The following is a 17,886-nucleotide window of genomic DNA, read 5'->3' on the forward strand; positions in this document are numbered from 1 at the left end:
GTTAGTTCTATAGGGTTTGTGCATCTCTTTCAGATGAGATGTAAAACTGAGGTCCTTACCACTTGTGGTCATTAGAGATCCTTTGGAGTACTTCACAAGAATAGGAACATTAATCGTGGTGTTCTGGCCAAATTCCAAGCTAGGTAATTACATACTTCATTCCTAAATTCCACCCCCTGCCCACCCTTCCACCTGGATTTAATTGGAGAACTTATTCTTCCATTCCTGTACTTAATTTGTGTAATGTTCTAGTTGAGATAGGTCATTTATTATGGATTCTACACTATTTACAAAAAAAGGCTCACAGAGGCTTGATAAACCTCTGAAAAGTTCCTTTAGCTTCCATTAAAATATCTTGTGAAGTCCTTAATCATAGTGGTAAGTAGTTATTCATTCCCAACAACTTCATGTGAGTGACTGCTTACCAGTGCAAGTAAATGCACACCATGACCCTAAGTTTCTTGCTGGTCTGTTGCAAAACTGATCTTCCAAATGCAAACAGTGCATAACACACACAGTGCTGGTTCCTGAAGCCCTTTAATAAACAGCGATTCCGCAGATCATTTCTTATCTCTCTGCAGAGATGTGTTTAGAAATGACAGGAGATCTATAAAACCACGTCACTTAGCGTGTATAAACACGCTTTATCACAAGACTGAGTGTCGCTTTTATAAGAATGTCATCAATAATCTCTGTGTACTATGGATTTTTTCTCTTGGAATGGATGTAAACATTTTCAGTACATTTTCTAAATTAAAAAAAAGAACATTAAGTTTGAAAAAAGTATGTGCCACAGAGTGGTTTTTTTTTTAAAAAGTTAAAATGGTGAAATTTGCAAATTTTGCCAGTCTGCCCTAGTTATAATAATGCTTTGCAGCTGTACTCTGTCTTTCATCCAAGCATCTGAAAGCACTTTACAGACATTAAATAAACCTCACAAAACCACTGCATGGTAAGTATGTAATTATCCTCATTTTATAGATGAAGAAGCTGAAGTGCAGAGGGGTAAGTGACTTGCTGGAGGTCAGAAAGCGAATCAGTGGCAGAACTGGGAACTGAATGCCTCACTCCTGCTCTAACCACTAAAAAGCATTCCACTCTATTGTTCCTGTGCTTTGATAGTCAGTTTCATCCCCACAGCTGGCTGCTATCTAGCTGGGGGAATGACCCCTGTGCATGAGTCTGTTTAATTTGCAAAGTGCTTTGGGATTCATTGGTCTGTATTAGAACTAATTAATTTATTTGACCCTGAGTTTCTGCTTAGCTAGCTTTGACTTAGGGCATGTCTACACTACATGACTGCCTACAGCCGCTGGCATACAGTAATTAAATCGCTTTTGTGTGTCCACACTATGCTCCTTGTGTCAGCAGTGTGCGTCCTCACCAGCAGCGCTCGTACAGATTGTACTGTCAGCAGTGGGCACTGGGGGATGGCTTCTGAAAGTGAGTAACAGTCGATGTAAGCAACGCATCACTACATTGACACTGACTATGTTGCTCACAGAGGTGGAGTTACTAAACTGGCGTAGTGGGGCAGTTATGTCAGCAGGAGCGAAATTTTAGTGTAGACACTTATATAATTAGGTCGACGTAAGCTACCGTGCATCGATCTAACTCTGTACTGTAGACCAGGCCTTAGACTTCCATGTGAACAACTGCACTCCTCTCTAAAGAACAACCCCTGGGCTCCAAAAGCAGCTGAGCTAGTCGAAAAGGTCATTCAGATAATCACCATAAGTACAATTCTGATCACAGTCTCCCCTCGAAGAACAACGTCTGTGCTAATGCAACAATAATAAATTTGTACCTTCGGTTGAAATGCTCCCTGAAGTGACCCAAAAGGTCCTGAATGTGGAAGCATCGGTGGCATTCCAGGCATTGCCGGAGGATAGGTTGGAAAGAACTACAAAACAAGAAGACAAAATGAACAACAGCTGAGGCAGGAGCTAAGCCTGTCAAACACTGTTACAAAATTTTTAAAAGCCAAAATAAAACGTGAAAATTTGCAGATATGATGCATTTTATTGTTAATTTCGAACACGGTGGACTATATAGAATTTGCTGTATTTTTGAAACAGATAAAGGATCAACCTCCATCTCATTCTCTAGAAATGGAAAAATATTGTTTTGCTTGACTATTTTGGAATAGAAATAGTAAATCTATAACTAATCAATCCTTTTTTAGAAATTAAATCGCTTCATTTTACAAAGCAAATATCAGCCCTGGATATATAGTCTGCTATTACAGAGTAACTGTACAACATGTACATAGCCTGGTGAAAGTACTGTATTAAGATTTGCTTGGGCCTCTCCTGAACGCAGACTGTAGTAAGTACCAAAAATGTGGAGAAATGGGGAGCAGGATGAGGCCACTAGTCCCACTTTGGATATGTCTACATTGCAATAAAAAACTCACAGTACCAAGTCTCAGAACTGGGTCAACTGACTTGGGTTCATGGGGCTCGGGCTCCTGGACTAAAAATTTGCAGTGTAGACATTTGGGTCAAAGCTGGACTGACACCCATCCTCCCTGCAGGATCCTAGAGCCCAGGCTCCAAGTTGAGACTGAACATCTACGCTGCAATTTTTAGCCCTGCAGCCTGAGCCCCATGAGCCTGAGTCAGCTGACTTGGGCCAGCCACTGCTGTGCCACGGGTCTTTCCTTGCCATGTAGATGTACCCTTTGTCTTGTGAGAACACGTGTGCTCTGTGGCACTGCATTGTGTGAAGCTCTGATTGCACCGGGGCTGCAGTAATCCACACTATGAGAAATCTCTGTGCACTCCCCACCTTCCCAGGCACGGCAATTTAAAACTAAAGCAAAGAAAATGCAGAAGACAAAGTTGAAAAGGACAAGATGTTACATTTACAAAAAATTCAAACACGAATAGGAAAACTAGGTGGATGGACGAATGAATCGAAACCGCCATCTGTATCGATTAAAGACATTCGAGCAACGCAGTAGTAAGCGGAAGCATAAACAGTGGAACATCAGCACTCACGTTGGAATGTCGAAAGTAAGGGTTGTCTAATTTGGGAGCGTACTTGTCAAACTGGAAGTAAAAGAGAAAAGAAAAGTTGAGTTTGCGTTCCACAACACACAGTGAAACCAGATTTCTACATGCATAAGTGAATCATGGCCCCTTTGTACAGCATTTAACAGAACATGAGAGACTGACTATTCCACACTCATTCAGGAGGGAGTGACCAGTTCTCCCAAAGCTGTTGAGTAGCAGCGGTAAAGTTATAGCACCTGGTTGTGTACCAGCCCCCGAAGTGCCTCTCTGAGTAACAAACTTTGCACAAATTGGTCCCCTCCTTATTATCAAGGGAGACCTCTGAATTGGAACACTCACTCCATCAAAAAATGTAGGGAAGTTGTTCCCAGACCCAAATCTGGCATCTCTCTCGAATGAGCTGAAGTGCAGCACTAAATTAGAATGCTGGGGAAGTTTGGATTCTAATCCACATCTTAATTCTGCAACTTTGGCCCAGCTCGAATTGTCAAATTAATATAAAAACAAAATACAAAATATCTAGAGCAGCCAGCAATTTCCCCCTCCCTGTTGTATGGGCAATGCCAATATGGTTAAAATAGCTTTTTGGAAAGGGCCCCAGGCATAGAGATCATTATATTAATCTCCCCCCACTCCTAAAAAAGTAGAGGTTCAGTGCTCACTGGAGAAAGCCTGACTCTGAATGCCCACAGCCTCCCAGCATGGGGCTTTAACACCTCCACACACGTGACCTGGGTCCCATATTTATTTTCACCAGCATTGGTTCTGAACATCTTTTGAAGAAAATAATGCATATGTTTAATCTTTGAACAATAAGTATTATGTTGGGGACCAGAGAGGGCGAGTGACAGTGAGCAAGGACAACCCCCCCCCCCCCCCCCATGCTGTTCATTCGGCAAGTCAGCTGCTGTTACACGCTATCCTACGTGCAGGAGAGCAGATATGTAATTTCATTAATTACAGTTATTACTGGAGCCATGTACCCGCCAGTGTAAATACCATAAATTACTAAACACATGCAGCTGGAGGTTTCAACACTCCTCTCTGGCATTAGGGTTAATAAACCTGATTTAGTGAAATATAAGATGATGTGAGTAAAATACAACAAAAGAGCCTTGCAAGCTGTTTTCACTAGAAAGTCTGACATCAACAGGGCGCGGGTGGGTGGGGAGGGAGCTGTCAGCGGGATTAGATATTAGGGTTCTCAAATAACACACCAGGTTTCAAGGAATGTTTAGAGGGTTGTTTTACACAGCAGAAGAAAAGAGAAGAAGGTATTTGCACATGGCTACGCTGTGCAAGCACCTGGGGCTCAATTTGGGGCGGGAGATATTACTTTCATTGTTCTGTCGCTAAGCGGATTATCACTGAACAACATCGTCATGCAACTCACACCAGGAAAGAGAAGTGAGAAATATTATTTCCCATGAATCCTTGGTAGTTTTCTCCAAATGTTGCCTTTAATGGTTATTGCTCAATTTTGCCAGTCCTAGTAGAAGAGGACTCTGTATGTTTTAGATGTGGCATGCAATGGAGGAAGAACAAGTTGAATTCTGCTTTTTCAACCTAACAAAATAATAATTGCCAGGGACATATGGAGAGTGTAGTTACAAGAACTGACAAAGCTGGTTTATGCCAGATACTCTAAGATTTTGTTAACAGCATCAGAAAATCCCCATTGTGTTACAAGCACTGTCAGTGAAGAAATGACAAAGCTTATTCAATGGCCAGAAGGTTTTGTTCCAGAAGAAGAGTCAGCCACATATAAATTAGTGTTTGCTGACCAAATCAAATAATAAATACCCAAATTGTCTACTGGACACAGTGTGGGGAAGTAGAAAATAAAATGAACACGACAACACTGAACTCAAACAGTGCAAGTACTGAGTTACAGTAAGAATGGCAAGCAGACCTGCATTATAGCTCCAGGATAGAGTCAAATATATTGTTCCACAAAACCTTTCTTGACATTTTATTTTATATTAGAAACCTCTATTCTTGTGATATCTCTGTGCATGTGTGTGCATGTGAAGGAGCTGAGCCAGCTGATGCAGCTCCAAGGATGGGTTGTTAATCTAAACAAAAGTACAGAGCTGACAGTTTACCATGAAGGAGAGATAAAGGGGGCTGAGAACCGCACACAACAGTGTATCTGTTTATTGGTAGAAGCACAAGGGAACTGTGATGATAAATGTTCTTGGTTCTGAATGGGAAGAAGAACATCCTTCAAGAATGGAGGGGCTCAAGTCAGGAGCAGGGCTTCTTGGGGGAAAAGGGGAAGCCGGTCTGAAATAAAGAGGACTGATTTTGGTACGGTGGGTTAGGCTTTTGCCCCAAGATTCTTTACTTATCCTCACATTTTGGGCTGGGGTATGCACCATGGGAGGTGCAGAGGGTGGCATGAGCGGCGTCTGGGGTAAGCTGGATGGAAAAGGAGTGAATGTGTGTTGGTGGGTGTGTTGGTGCTGGTGGGTGTGTTGGTGCTGGTGAAACTCCGCTCTCAGCAATGGCACCGGGCCAAGAGAGGCACCGGCCCGGTCCGAACTCTGAACCAGAAACCGGTTGTTCAGCTCTTGCCTGAGCAGCTCATGATCTAGAGGAGAGAGAGAAAAAAAAAAAGACACAAAGGCCCATCGGCCTGTGAGTTCCACAAAGACATAGAAGAAAGAGAGTCAGATATTCACCTGGCATTCCCTGTTTCTGCAGGTCATGCTGTGGTGGTTTTCTACGTGAGGACTCATTGGTGGAGGTAAGAGAGATGCCTGTGACAAAGTACCAATCAGAATCCCCGAATGAGGCTGGCAATACATGATTGGTTGGTTGAATGATATCAACAGGCTGGTATCTAAAGACAAGAGAGAACACCATGAGTCATCACAGCAGAAAACACAGTGGGGCTTCATAAAGCATAAACAAGCTTGCCCCTCCCCGCTCCCCCAACCCAGTCACAAATACTGAGGTTAGGACACTTTAAAAGGGACACTATCAAGTTAAAAAACACAACTGGAATGACTCCCTTTCCTCCCAACCCACAACAGATTCCCCTTCCCTAGGCTACAACCCCACTTTACATTATCAACACTGGAAGAATTCTAAACATCTCCCCTTTTTCTGTTTTTGGTGCATTAGCCTCAGCTGTGACAGTGAAAATAAACTAGTCAGACTCAAATCCAGCTTTTTCCCGCACTAGGAAAAGGCTGCGAGGTTTGTGTTGGGAGCACTGCAGAGGAGTATTGGTTGGTTTTAAAATAAGCAAGAAAAACCTGTTCCCACTGAAATAAAAAAAAAACCTTGGGGAACATTTGCATTGGTCTTAAGTTGGTTAAATTCTCTTTTTTGGCCACATTTAACCTGTCGGTGTCCCTTTGAAAAAAGTACTTTAAAAACCACAGCAAAGGTGATGGGATGGAGAAATGAGAGCATATAAACTTCACCATCCCTCCAACGAAAACAAGGGTCAATCCACAGAGATATACAAACAGTCTGACATGACTGGCTTCACTGGGTTCTCTGTGTGTGTGTGTGAAGCAGTCAGGTTAGTGCCTGATCACAGGATAGCATTTTTAACTGGCTCTTTTTGCCAGGAGGCAACTCCACAGGCCTCACTTCAGCTGGCAGGATCTGATCCACAGTACAGTGAGCCTCAAACTCTGGGCTGTGGCTGAGCTTCCTGCCTTCATTTTACTCCCTGGTCTGGAAGGTGAAAAACAAAGCTCAAGAATGAAGCTGGGGTATACCAGGTGACGAATGGTAACCATTAACCAACCAGGATGGGCTGAAAATACCATGAAATTAACACACTTCATTGGCAGATTTGTATTTAAGCACATGGGCCTGTGAGTTCAGGCTGATGTTCCACAGTATTGCCCACAGGCTTGGACATGCTCTCCTCCTTTTGATATAACCAGTGCGGGGAGCATGCATTGTGCACCTGAGAACACTTGTGCTGAGGACTCTGAAGCTTCAGGTACCTGTTCCAAATAATGTACCAATTCTGGGAGAGTTCAACATCTTTAATACTACATTTCTAAACATTCCATCTCTTTTGTCAGATAGTATTTGACATTTCTCTCTCCTCTGCCTCCAATTTATTCTCCCATGCAAAAACTGGGGGGGAGCAGAGGGGGAGAAGGAGAAGGAGACACATTTCATTTCACTGGGTCAAGATCTGAAGAAGGTTGCAGCTGCTACAAAAAGAAAAATGCATCATATGATACAGGGTCTCCCTTCAGTATCAATATGTGAGGGTAACTAGCCCTTGGTCCCCAGATGGGGACAGATTTTCCAACAGCACTAAGCACTCTATGTGCTGAGCTCTTCTGAAAATCAGGCCCTTAGCCCAGCATGACAGTTTTTTTTGTTCAGTGTAATAGGTGTCTCCCCCTTTCTTAGCTAACACCACTTTTGCAAAGAGACCCTGACATAGTGATTGATCCTGTGAGGCTCAGGGTACCTTCCACTCCAATTCATTCCAACACAAGGAGCCCAGGGCAATCTGCATTTTGCAGGATCAGGCCCATAATAAGGAAAACAACATTACTTTCAACAAGGCCCTCTCCTGGAATGGAATAAATGTTTCTAGCTTTTAAATTGCATTGAAAAGCTAGTTTCTTGATAGGGCACTTGTAAGTGACCCCATAGCTAGGTGTCTGATGTTTCTTAGTTGTAATTACGTTGGGCCATGCAAAGGTCATGAGCTAGATTTTTTGTTGAGGCACTATGGGTGAAACTCACAAGGTCTATCGAGTGCTTATGTCCCCTAAAATCTTCAATGCCGGATTAACATGGCCCTCTGCAAAGGAATTAATTTCATCCACTATGAAAATTTCAGTAGTTTACCCTGATATATTTGAGGTGGTCTGGATATGGGTGGGAGGTGATACAGAGTGGAATCAGTTTTAGCAGACTTGTCTCTTCATTTCCTATGAAATTATTTTATGCATTGGACACACTTCCTTTTCCATGATATGTGTGTGATATTAGCATTATCCCAAATGTTTAACTTCTGCATCTGAAAAGTCTATGAAGTGGTTTCCATGGAGCAAATGTCTTTAGATGAACCAGGTTCAACAATACTCAATTTGTAATGAATAACTCAGTTAAACCTTCAGCTTTTTTTTTTGGAAGGGGGAATGAACAGGATTCATCTCAAATTTTAGATCAGATTCACCATTAATCCAGGAGATTCCTGATTATTTTTTATTTAAATGTTGTCTAGAACGGTAGAGAGCAGGTGGGAAATAATACCTTTTACTGGACCAACATCTTTTTGGTGAAAGAGACAAACTTTTGAGCTGACACAGAGCTCTTCTTCGGGTCTGTTAGAATTATGGAAGATACTGAAATGTTATAAATCATCTGCAGTAAATAGAATAATGAGAGCAAGTATCCTCTTCATCTGCTATGTGCTACGGTAAGTATGTCTGACAGGCATATTATAATTATTCATTATTTACATTGCAGTAGCACCTGAGAGCCCCAGTTCTGGATCCATTGTGCTAAATGCTGTACACACACATGGAACAGCTGCTGTCCTTGTATCAAGTATGCTGATAACACACACACACACACACACATGCTGCTGAAGAGACTTGTGTCCTGATGTTTCACTGATTTCAAGAAAACATCCCATTTAAGTTGCAGCAGAATCATAGAGAGGGGAAAATGAATCTTTTGACATTCTAGTTCACCTGTAAGGGTAAAACATTCAAAAGTACCCATAAGTGACTTAGGTTCCGACATCACTTTTGAAAATGGGACTTGAGAACTAAGCCTCATTGAAAGTCAATGGGAATTAGGCTGTTAAGTGCTTAAATAACTTTTGAAAATAGGACTTAGAAGCCTACGTCATTGTAGGATACTTTAAAAAAATGTATCCTAAGAGTCTAGGAGCCAGTGCAATATCTTTGTAAAGCATCATTTACATGCTACAAGATTATTAAATGATAATAATAGATTAACACATGGGCAGAAATGGAGAGAAACAAAACTACTTGTAATATTCAAGTTTTTGGTACTCGAACGTAAAGAGCTTACGGTGAGATTTTCTTTGGATGAGTGCTAAAATATACTGCAAATAGCTATAATTAAAATCTAGCCTCTTTAAAGACAGTGTAGTTTGTTGAAAATAAAATAAATATATTTATTTTTTTAATCTGGGCATGACTCAAAGAAACTGGATCTCTCTGTTAGCATCAAGATAATCCACTTCATGTTTTTTTTTTTGGAAGGAGGGATAAAAGAGAGCTGGCAGCTGTAAGTGCCTCAATATCCAATTTCTTCAAGAGACTTGAAGCCAGTCTGGTGGATCTGTGGCTGGCTCCAGACTTTAGCCCCACACCACAACTTTGCCTTTGTCAGTAAAAGAATAGACACTGAAGAGTCTGGAGGAGGAGCAGGTTGGCACGCATTAAGAAGCTTTGTAAAAGAGACTATGACGCAGTGGGGAAAGGAGTCGTGTCCCAGTTGCAAATTGGGCTTTAGCGAGTGGGATCAGGACTAGCTATTTGTGCCTATCAGTGATGCCTGTTACAATGGGTTTGGCCACACAATAACACAGCAGCTATGCAGTCACTTGTATTACTACTAAGTCCCTAGCACCCAATAATTTGTGTTTCCTGTGTGAGAGTACACTTACGGCCGGGATCGGGAGAGAAGAACACTAATGGCTGCCATTTTGTTTTGCTAAGGTTGTTAGTACCCCCTAAAACTCAAAAGGGAGGACAGAAAGCTTTGGCTAGCATACATCAGGGTCAGCCAGGGAGCTCCTGACAAGCAACCCATGTGGGTGTCACTAGTAAATTACCTACTCAAGCTTTGGGTTTCCAGAGAAAAAGATGCTAGTAGAAGCATATCATTTCCTTGTTACACTGATATGCACAGACCTAACTTATTAGCATCACTGACATGCAAATACTGGAAGCCAATGTGAACTCTGCCTCTCTGCCTAGGAACCTGAGCAGAAGTGCCGAAGGGGAGTGGTTACTTTAAATTTAAAGGGACAGAAGCAAGCAGGGTTTTTTTCTAGAAGGGGAAAAGAAAGAAAAACCCAAAGGGCCCATGTTCCCTCTGAGTGTCTCTTCTAACCTGGTGCTTTTATTGAGTGAACACGTACTACCAAGCAACTTGACACCATACTAAGGTGGTGGTAGGATTTTGAACCTAGCACTCCAGAGGTGATTGGCAATCCCACTGCATCAGTTATTTGTTAGGAGCAGAGCTCTTGTCTTTTACTGACATGCGAGCAGGCTACTTCATCTTGCTCTTACTGAAGTCAATAGTGAAAACGCCACTTGAGTTCAGGGGTGGATGCAGGACTGGCCTGTCAGTGACAACGTTCTCATTTCCTCCTCTCATGATCTCTCTGCACTACGGCCAAGATGTCTATAATTGGGATTCTAAGTCTCTTTGCCTTAAGCAGGGGAAGAAGAATAAATCCCCACTGTGATGCCCAACGTGTCCCCAGCCATGTGGCTGAAATTCTAGACAGGGCCAGGTCTTTGAAAGCAGACATCTTACTAGGGCAGCCCTGGTTGGGATCCAGAATATTTTAGTCTAATGTTGTTTTGAGAGTTTGTTTGTGGGCAATTCTTGTTCCCACCCCTTTAAAAGAGTAATTCTAAATAATGGGATATTGAGCCCCTGAAAATGAAAGCAGGATGCCAAGTCATCAGAGTTTTTGGCAGCAGATCTTCCCTCTCTCTACTCTCTCTAACTGCCTTTATAGGAAACAGAAGGGTACATTTTTGTCAGTCCTTGTCCTCATTAATCCCTGCTGAGTTAGTTATAGAGTCAAATGCCAGATCAAAAGGAGGCCCAGCAAGTCAGAGTTTCAAGGAAGTCTCCAGCTGCCAGGCTCTCCCACAGGAATAGCTACAGGCTAATGGAGGAACTATCAACGGGGCACTTAGGGCGGAAGTGACAATAGGGACGGAACAAAGGAAACTTCTCAAAAAGGCTGCAAAAATAACCATAAAAAGTCTAACGGCAGAGCTCGGTGACTTTAACGGGGGGAGGGAGGGAGGGGAAGGGTTATCTCACTTTCCAATCTATTTTATTATTCTGCCCGCTCACCAGGAACAATTTATTCAAATAAGGTCTAAACTGCAGCTTCTCCCAATGCAGGAGTTGAGTACCAATTTTATTTATTAAATGCATGACAGAAAGAAAGACAGAAAGAAAGGCAGGCACAGCTCAGCATATCTGGCAAAACCTGAGTGATGGTGGAAATGTACCATTGGACAATCTGCCCCCTCTAGAAAGTAACTAATTTTTAGCAAACCATACTAAAGCTTATTACAAAGAGCACATGCTCCCCCCTCCCCATGCTGGGTAACAAAGGCAACAGCAAACACACAGACTGCAACGTGTTTAAACGAGAACATGAATTTAGGCTGGGAGTTTCAAGAGTGCCTAAGGGATTGTGGTGCCCAAATCCAGTTGGGAGCCCAACTCCCTTAAACTCTATGGAAAATCCCAGCTTTAATAATAGTTTATACTCAGATTCACTTCCTCTCCCCCTCTTCCTTTAGTCAGAGAATGACGAATATACAGCAATTGTCCTGGAGGTTAAACTACGCCTCAGCACGTAGGGCTAATTCCATGTCTCTCACCTGTTACAGTACTACTTGGCTATTTCAGGAATCTCTGCCAAAGGGGAGGTTTGCATTGGTTTTTTTGCTTGCGTAACCCCTCTGTAAATACTGTGCATGCACAGGAGACCAGCCCTGGTGAAAAGAGGAGGACCTACCTGCGGGGTGTCCTGGTATCACAAGGCTGTTGGTGGGTAACGCTGGTGGTGGTGGAAGCGTGGGTGGGGTGGCGAACATGGCCGGATGGTGCTGGTGTTGGGTCTGCGATCGGAGAGGGAAGTGCGAGGTAGCAAGATTAGAGATGGAGAGGGGCAGGGCTGGGCCAGAGGAGTGGTGAGGAGGGATCTGGGGGGAGAGCGGAAGGTGTTTGGGGAGGCTGATGCTTGTTGTGCTGCTGGCACTGCTGCTCCTGCTGTGGGGTGAGAAAGGTGGAGGAGAGAGAAAATAAGTGTGTTACAATACAAGAAAGTCACAATGGCAGAGGGTCAGAAACAGCCAGGCTCTATAACAATGACCTCACCCAGGCATGAAACCACGGCCCTTTCTGCCCATTTCGGGGAGCTGTCCAGGTGGGAGTTAAAGATCTCTATGACCTTTCCCAACAGGGCAGGGTATGGCTCGGGTTCTTTTGGGTGACACTCCCTTTCATGACTGAACAGGGGGTCGCTCTCAGAGCTGTGTGTGAGCTGACTGAGGTACTGTAATGGCAGCTGTATCTGCACCTTTATTTAGCCTGTGATGACCTTCCAATGGCAACGCGTTCCCTTGCGATCACAAGGCTCGGTGACTGTTACTCTGTATGTTCAGAGTGCCATGGGGTATGAGTTGTGGCAATCATATTATGCCTGCCCTGCATTCTGTACAGTGGTATTATACATACTCAATATGATATAGCAGTATATATTGTATTATTGTAATTATATTGTTTTTAAAAGATTATTATTCTGTTGCACAGCACCTTAAAAGCTTTGTTGGGGGTGGTGGAAGGGCAATATCAATGCAATTAATATTGTTTACCATAATCTTCCACAATACCAATGTCTTGAGATTATCTAAGCACTCTGAGATACTTGAGTGTTTGTTTGAATAGTGCCGATGTGATGTTGTTATTAATATTTATATTGCGGTAGCACTTAAAGGCCACAACCAGGGAGGGGCCCCACTGTGTGAGTTGCTAGACAAACTGGTCGTAAATGACAGTCCCATATCTTGTACTTTATGCAACTAAAAAGTTATGGAATGATGCACACATTGTTCACTGAATTAATCTAACTCAATAGGCTGATTTGGGGAGAATGGTGTGTTTTCTGCACCAACAAAGGGACTGTCCAGGTCCCTGTTTATTCCTGTACATTGACTCCTCTCTCGCCAAGCTCACCCCCATTTTATTTCTACTCAAGAAATATGAATCTTTGCATTTTACCTACTGGATGAAAATTATCTGAAAGAGAAACTGAGCCTCGTGCTAGCCCTAGAGCTACGGTGAACATGTTACTTTGCAGTATCTTTTTTGCTCTATATGGAGAGTCGTACTCTGAGGCTGCTGTCAGCTGATGCACCCTCAGTTTGAACTGTGCTCCCTGCAAAAACGTCCAAATGGGGTGTGGAATTTGTTTTTTTCCCAATAGTTCTGGTGAACCAGTTAAACTCACCGATGTCCTATGAATACACGTGACCATGCCAAATCCAAAGACTGCCTATGGTTTGCAATTGCAGTCTACCGGGGAAAAAAAATGGTTTTGTGAAAACCCAAACTGTTTCCCAATTACACCGCTACCCCGATAGAACACGAATTTGGATAGAACGCGATGCAGCAGCGCTCTGGGGGGCGGATCAGCGTGCTCCGGCAGATCAGCACGTCAGTGTGTTTGTCTCCGACATGCTGCTCTGTGTTAAGGGTGCCAGGCCGGGGCCGAGGGGTTGGATAAGGGGCAGAGGGTCTCAGGGGGCAGTCAGGGGATGGGGGGTTGGATGGTTCGGAGGTTCTGGGGGCCGGGTGGTCAGGGGATGGGGGCGTTGGATAGGGCGTGGGAGTCCCGGGGGGCCTGTCAGGGGTCGGAGGTGTGGATAAGAGTTGGGGCAGTCAGGGGACAGGGAGCAGGGGGGTTGGGGTCCTGGGGGTGATTAGGGATGGTGGGGTTTCTGGAGGAGGCAGCCAGGGGACAAGGAGCAGGGGGGCTTAGATGGGGGTGGGGTCTTGGGAGGGGTGGTTAGGGGCGGGAGTAGTCAGGGAACAAGGAGTGGGGGGGAGGGTTGGATGGGTCGGGGATTCTGAGGGGTCAGTCAGGGGGCGGGAAGTGACTATTAACAACGGAAATGCTCAAGGCCAAAGCAAGTTCGATATAACATGGTTTCACCTCTAACGCAGTAAGATTTTTTGGCTCCCGAGGACCGCGTTATATCAGGGTAGAGGTGTACAAAGTCCTCTGCTGAGTGGTTCTGATGGAAAAATTTGCAAATGCACTGGAAGCTGGACCTAGAAAGTTTTGCCCCACAGCTGTACAACCCCTGTTCATTACGGAAGCTCTAGTCACAATCTCTTTTATACAGCTACCCAATACAGCTGGAAATACATGGCTATGTGGTGTTGGCCTAGAGGAACACAATGCCTCTCACAAGTAGAGCACCTTTCCCAGGAAATGAGAAAGCCTATGGCCTATTCTACAGAGATTTTAATACCTTTTCAATTAACTGTAACCTGGAAGCAGGGTTTGAGTGCTTCACAAAGGAGCAATGCAAGCACCCTTTCCCCTACCTGATATTGAGTCCGTTGTGGGCCACCTGGTGATGCACTTGGTAGTTGAGAGGGGGAGGGATGTGATTCTGAGGCTGGGTCCGAAGCTCAGGTATGAGCTGAGGCTGAGATTGTGGTCGTGGCTGAGGTTGTGACTGGGGTCGAGGCTGCGGCTGGGGTGTGAGCCTTGGTGGCGCTGGTGCTGAGATCACTGGTTCCTTCTTCAACAGCGGGCTTGCCCTGGCGCTTGACGTGGGCGCAGAAGAAGTGGAAGTCACAACAGCAGCAACTGGCTGGGGGCTGGGAATAGGCAGCACGAAGGGCACGTCAGTGCTCAGTTCCCGGCTGCGCTCTAGCCCTGACACCTTGGGGATGGTCGCTGCTTTCGCTTCAGGTCTGTCAGTTAAGGTTGGACCTTACAGAAAAAGAAGAAAAGTGACATATTGAAGCATCCCTGTTTATTTTCCAATTTTGCAGAATATTTGCCTGGTAAGAACAAAGTCATATTTAGCTTGTGGTAATATCATTACAACATGATGGTATGTTCGTCTGTCAGTCTGTCCAGTACACGGCACTTGTTCAAGTGTGTGTAAAAGATCAAAGTATTGTCTAGGGGGTGCTTGACGCAAAGCACATATAACCTTACTTACGACTGTAGAACACTAAATACAGCAGGAATGCTTCTCAAGTTACTGCTAATGCATCTCCCACCAAATTTAATTTCCTGGAATAGATGATAAATCCCACAACCGTAAATCTGATCACAAGAGTTGCGGTTTTTTTATTTTCTCAATGGTCTTTCAAGGTAACCTGCCTGGTATATCTTGCCATTCATAGCTATGGGGATGGTAACTAATCACTGACAAGAGCATGCTTTAACACCCCTCAGCATGCTTTCTGAGATGAATACCAAGGCCCTTTATGAGAGAGAGGATGGCACAATGATTGTTCATTGGATGCACATTCACATATGAAGATGGAACATAAGAAGTCTATGAAAACCTACAATGAGCACAGCAGGGCAGTCCTGTTTACCCTAAATGTTCTGTGGATATCAAAGAACATACTAACTGCTGTAACATATGCCAAAATCATAAGTAATACGGTAATGAATAGCTGATAGGTACCAATCAAAACGAGTTTCTTTAATGGGTTAAATTCCTCACAGATTTTTTCCAAGTAAAATGCTGTGTCTTCATTTTTCCAATGAAGTTTGAAGCTCAAGCCAGTAGACGGGATTAAACAGCAGCAACAACAACAAAAAATCAGACCAAGGAATACAAAAAAAGACCTAAAATAAGAAAAGAAACCACATGCAACATGCTGAATACTCAATTTCCAAAAGACAACTCCCTTTTAACATTATGTACATATCCCTGAAGTGCAGGGATGCTCCATAATTCATCTCAAGAGGAGCCTTCCATTGACAGTCTGCCATTCATTTGCTTCTCCAACACATGCACCCCACTCGATCTATAAGTGTTAAGTTTACAGTACATGTTTTTATTATATCAAAATAATTTTAGGGTTTTATTTATTATAATCTTCAGCCCACCCAAGATGTCGGAGAGAATAGGACAGAGAAACACGTGAGAAAGGGACACAGACACCCACCCACGCATGCTCCCAACACTAACATGGACGAATTCCACTTATGAAATTACCTTAACTCTTAACTTTTAAAAGGGCCGGGTAGCACTGAAATATATTCATGATGTATGAAGTGTGGGAACAGCTGCACACAACATGCAGCGATTTCTGCATTACTTATTCTACTTTGTGTCTGATTCATCACTGTCTGCCTTCAGTGACTTCACTGGAGTTATACTGGCATGAAACCAGAGGGAGGCAGTATTGAATCAAGCTCTCTGCTTCCCTGTAATATGCCAAATCATTTTGTATTTATAAAATATACATCCAATGACAAGGTGATGTCAGATTATTTTCCTCCTTCTTTTGGCAAAAGCCAATTTCACTCACACACACACACACACAGACTCACTGATCTCCAGAATACAGTGGGACAAAGGCACTGAAATAAACAAGCTATTCTCATGAGCTCGGGAAGCGTTGTGACTGCATAACTCACGAGTGGCAGAAATGAATGGGAATTCCAAAGAAATTCCAGTGCTTTAGGTGGATCAAATGGTAGTTCAAACCCCTGTCAGCTGATCCCCATTTTGAGACAATCTACTGATGTCCCAAATCAATTACTATATAAAGTATTACACATAGTCAGTTTCACTGTATTTTTCAGATGTGATTTGGTTTATGGACTTAAAGATAATGGTAAATAGATTTTATTGTAGTTAATGCTTAAAGTGACTGTACTTATTTCTAAAAATTAAATTTTCATTAATCTAACAGTTCATCGATTTTTATTAATGCATCTAAATCCAATGGGTGACATCCTGGCTAAATTTAAGTCAATGGGAGTTTTACCTCTGATTTCAACAGGGCCAGAATGCCACCCAATATGCTTTTCAAAGGACGCATATTCACAATTATAGATCCCATGGTTATCTAGAGGCATCCCATAAAAAACACTCAGGTTCCATTCCTGACCATAGGTTCTATGAAATCCTATTAGCTCATTCCATCCAATAGGCCCATTCAGAGTTAAACTTTAGACAGTGTAATTACAGGCAATATAGACTAATGAACACACCGGCACCATAAAAGTTAAAGAAGCTGAGTTAAAAAATAAATCAGCTGGATCCAAAACACATCAATGAGTTGTTCCATTAAAAGCAGCTGTCCGACCAGTTTTATACACAACTATTGATTCCCTGTGGTTCCAGCATTAGATCTCGTTTGCAAGTTTCTCAAAGCAAAAGCCTACAGTTCCCTGCTGACTGAAATGACCAATCAGCTGTAGAATATTGTGGTCACGTGTCTAATTCTTACTGGCAACTCACATCTCTCAAATTGCAACACTGAAATGCTTCTCTGTGTTCAGTTTTTGTCTGAGAACAATTCAAGAACTAATGAAACACTAGGATACATATTTGTTTGCAGCAGGAAAGCACCAGGCATGAGAGAGGAGACTCTCCTTCCCCTCACTCCATGTAAAGTACAAACATATAAGTATTTAGAAAGGAAAGATCTGGTGCGAGTTACAGGGAGAAATCCATATACACCAGATTCCATGGTAATGAGGATCATATATGGATGGATGGGTCTAACTATCATTGGTTATCACCGTTCCCATTTTTTAATAACTGTAGTACAGCGTGCTGAAATAAAACCTCTTCATGTATTTGATTTACTAGGGGGCGGGCAGGTAGGTGCACATAAGTAAAACTGAAAGCATAGAGAGAGCAGAAGAGAGCAGAGACTGGTCCAAGCATGGGTAGCAAGTAGTGTAGGCAGGGGAAGGCTGTGCCTTCCCAAACAGCTTTGCGTAGCCCCACCCATGTTTTGCCCCAAAGCCCCCTCCTGCCTGCTTCCAGTTTCCTTCCTTCTCTCCTGTGGCACAGAGGCTGGGAAAGGCAAGCTGGGGCTGGTGTACAAAAGGCCTGGGGTTGGGGGTGCTTTGGCCAAA

The 17,886-nt window shown here is 43.4% G+C and overlaps 1 protein-coding gene across 11 annotated transcripts in view; it reads right to left on the bottom strand.

The window, feature by feature from the left end:
- The window catches only part of FBRSL1 (fibrosin like 1), a 771,378-nt gene that overhangs the window by 20,634 nt on the left and 732,858 nt on the right, over nucleotides 1–17,886 (bottom strand). For 10 of the 11 annotated variants that reach the window (XM_048821199.2, XM_048821200.2, XM_048821205.2 and 7 more), the window contains 5 exons: nucleotides 14,364–14,757; nucleotides 11,767–12,020; nucleotides 5,375–5,610; nucleotides 3,003–3,053; nucleotides 1,808–1,903 (listed from right to left, as the gene is read on the bottom strand). In XM_048821199.2, the coding sequence (XP_048677156.1) occupies nucleotides 1,808–1,903; nucleotides 3,003–3,053; nucleotides 5,375–5,610; nucleotides 11,767–12,020; nucleotides 14,364–14,757 (1,031 nt within the window). Of the gene's footprint in view, nucleotides 1–1,807; nucleotides 1,904–3,002; nucleotides 3,054–5,374; nucleotides 5,611–5,701; nucleotides 5,863–11,766; nucleotides 12,021–14,363; nucleotides 14,758–17,886 lie in introns of all 11 variants that reach the window. The other variant, XM_048821201.2, reaches the window with a different exon arrangement.

The sequence above is a fragment of the Caretta caretta genome, chromosome 15 (genome assembly GCF_965140235.1).
Source record: "Caretta caretta isolate rCarCar2 chromosome 15, rCarCar1.hap1, whole genome shotgun sequence".
In the NCBI taxonomy this organism is placed as follows: Eukaryota; Metazoa; Chordata; order Testudines; family Cheloniidae; genus Caretta; species Caretta caretta.